At 39.3% G+C, this 2,092-nt stretch overlaps 2 protein-coding genes across 4 annotated transcripts in view; one reads left to right on the top strand and one right to left on the bottom strand.

Moving 5' to 3' along the window:
* Window positions 1–888, bottom strand: part of LOC107559249 (rho GTPase-activating protein 17-like) — a 62,658-nt gene extending 61,770 nt beyond the window's left edge. For 2 of the 3 annotated variants that reach the window (XR_001605604.1, XM_016242999.1), the window contains exon 1: window positions 517–888. Coding sequence is in view for 2 of the 3 variants with exons in the window: in XM_016242999.1 (XP_016098485.1) it covers window positions 517–569 (53 nt within the window). In the remaining variant the exon portion in view is untranslated. The remainder of the gene's footprint in view (window positions 1–516) is intronic. The other variant, XM_016243000.1, reaches the window with a different exon arrangement.
* A 1,003-nt stretch (window positions 889–1,891) lies between these two features.
* Window positions 1,892–2,092, top strand: part of LOC107559226 (aquaporin-8-like) — a 1,964-nt gene continuing 1,763 nt past the window's right edge. The window contains exon 1 of the mRNA XM_016242974.1: window positions 1,892–1,908. Coding sequence (XP_016098460.1) covers window positions 1,892–1,908 — 17 coding nt within the window. The remainder of the gene's footprint in view (window positions 1,909–2,092) is intronic.

Here is a 2,092-nt window from a genome sequence, read left to right as displayed (position 1 = left end):
GCAGCAAATCAGCATATTAGACTGATTTCTGAAGATCATGTGACACTGAAGACTGGAGAAATGATGCTGAAAATTCAGCTTTGATCACAGCAATCATTAAAAATATATTCAAATAGAAAGCATTTATTATTTTAAATAGTAAAAATATTTCACAACATTACCGCTCTTGCTGTACTTTGGATCAAATAAATGCATGCTTGGTGAGCAGAAGAGACTTCTTTATAAAACATTAAAATCTTGCTGTTCAAAAACTGTTGACTGGTAGGTTATATAGATTACAGAAAACGCAATATCAAACACATACCTTTACAATAGTGGTCTCATTAATAAAATAACGTGTCATGACCCAATAGCACGTGTCATTTATAAAACTGAAGTGATATATTATCGCTTCAGTTTTATCACAATTCAGTCCTGCGTTCGCGCACACACAGTGACACTCCCAACTTTGGTGTGAACATTTTTACACGAACCACAGTAGAAACATTCGAAATAATCAGTATATAACACACTAACCTGCCAACGGTCTGGTTGGCGAGCTGTTTCATGCGGTTGAACTGTTTCTTCATCTTTAATCGTCTTCAGCCAGCAACATGTAAAACTTATATAGGCTACAGAAGTCGCTGTTTTATCAAAGTGCCGCACGCACGCGCGACGCTCCCATTACGCACGCAGAACTGGATCCGAACCGGATAATATGTGTCATTTACTGCTCACATTCATTTATAAACCGTGCGTCAAACGTGTTCCTTTCGTTTCTCATCCTCTCGATTTCTGGTTTAGTCAGTAGACAGCAGTAACGCTGAGGAAATAGGAAGTGCAGTTCACTTCCCTATTGTGGAGCGCAGTGGGTTGTGACACATGACACCTTGACTGAAGTATTCTGATTAAACTGGATGGTTAACAGTTAACACTCTGCTTCATGTAATCAGATGGCTAACACTTTGTGGAAAGGCTATATGTTTTATGCTCAGATTTATGATAACAGTCGTTTTTTATTGCAAAATGTTCTAAATAACAATTCACTCCATTTAAAGCCATTCATTGTGTGTGTGCGTGTGATAAAGTTACATCAGGCCTATTTATTTTTCTCTGTAATAGCGCCATCTTCCGTCCGAAGCACAATAGCAGCTGAAAGCGAGTAAGTTTTAAAGGGGTCATACGATGCTTTTTTTAAATATCATTATTTGGTGTAACAGAATATGTTGACATGCTTTAATGTTCAAAAAACACATGATTTTTCAAATACTGTACATTATTGTAGGTCCTCTATGCCCCGCCTCTCTCAAACGCTTCGTTTTCTACAAAGCCCCTCCTTCCACAAGCGCAGTCTGCTCTGATTGGCCAGCTGACCCAGTGCATTGTGATTGGCCGAACACCGAAAGCACTCGTCGGAAATGTAACGCCCCTTTCCATGCGCGCACACACACCTACTTAAGCTAATAACAATTTGTCATAGCAAAGTCAGAATTACCTACTCTCCTAGGTTCACGAAACAGTCGTCCATAAAATGCATTGCTGTTCTGTTGAAAGTGATCTTAAAGATTCCTAAATGCATCTACTTTCGGAAGGCCAAATAAAGTGCTTTTGCTTTCGCCTAGAAACACACAGCGTCTCCCTGACATGCTGCTTCAACACTAACTGCGGTTACTGAAACCACCCCTTCTTTCTTTGTGTGCACATTTGGGCGTCATTATGCTAATATTTCCACATAGTGAGGTAGATATGTGGGGGCGTGTTAGAACGAGCCGTTTTAGGGGGGCGTGGCAGAGTCACTTCCATTTCCTTTAATAAATCTGTTTTGCACTAGGTACAAAAAATTGTTCCTTTCAGGACCTTAAGGACAAAAATGTCCCCATGGAAACTGCTATTTTTTACTATTTTTTACCAGATGGTGCCATTTTTCAGGTTTGACCTATAAAGCAAATACTCGCTTTACTTCTGTTTTCTGCTTTTGCATATTATAGAGCCAATTGGATAAATAATGCAGCTATAATTGTGTGGGTGTGTTGGTATGGATGTCAGAGTGGGGTTTGTATGTGTGTCATAAAAAAAAATAGTGTGCGGGGGTGTTCTTGAAATATTTGAGAGA

The sequence above is a fragment of the Sinocyclocheilus grahami genome, unplaced genomic scaffold (assembly GCF_001515645.1).
Source record: "Sinocyclocheilus grahami isolate Dianchi unplaced genomic scaffold, SAMN03320097.WGS_v1.1 scaffold679.1, whole genome shotgun sequence".
NCBI classification, from domain to species: domain Eukaryota; kingdom Metazoa; phylum Chordata; class Actinopteri; order Cypriniformes; family Cyprinidae; genus Sinocyclocheilus; species Sinocyclocheilus grahami.
The sequence above is the reverse complement of the archived record's forward strand: the minus strand, read 5'-3'. Positions and strand labels throughout refer to the sequence as shown.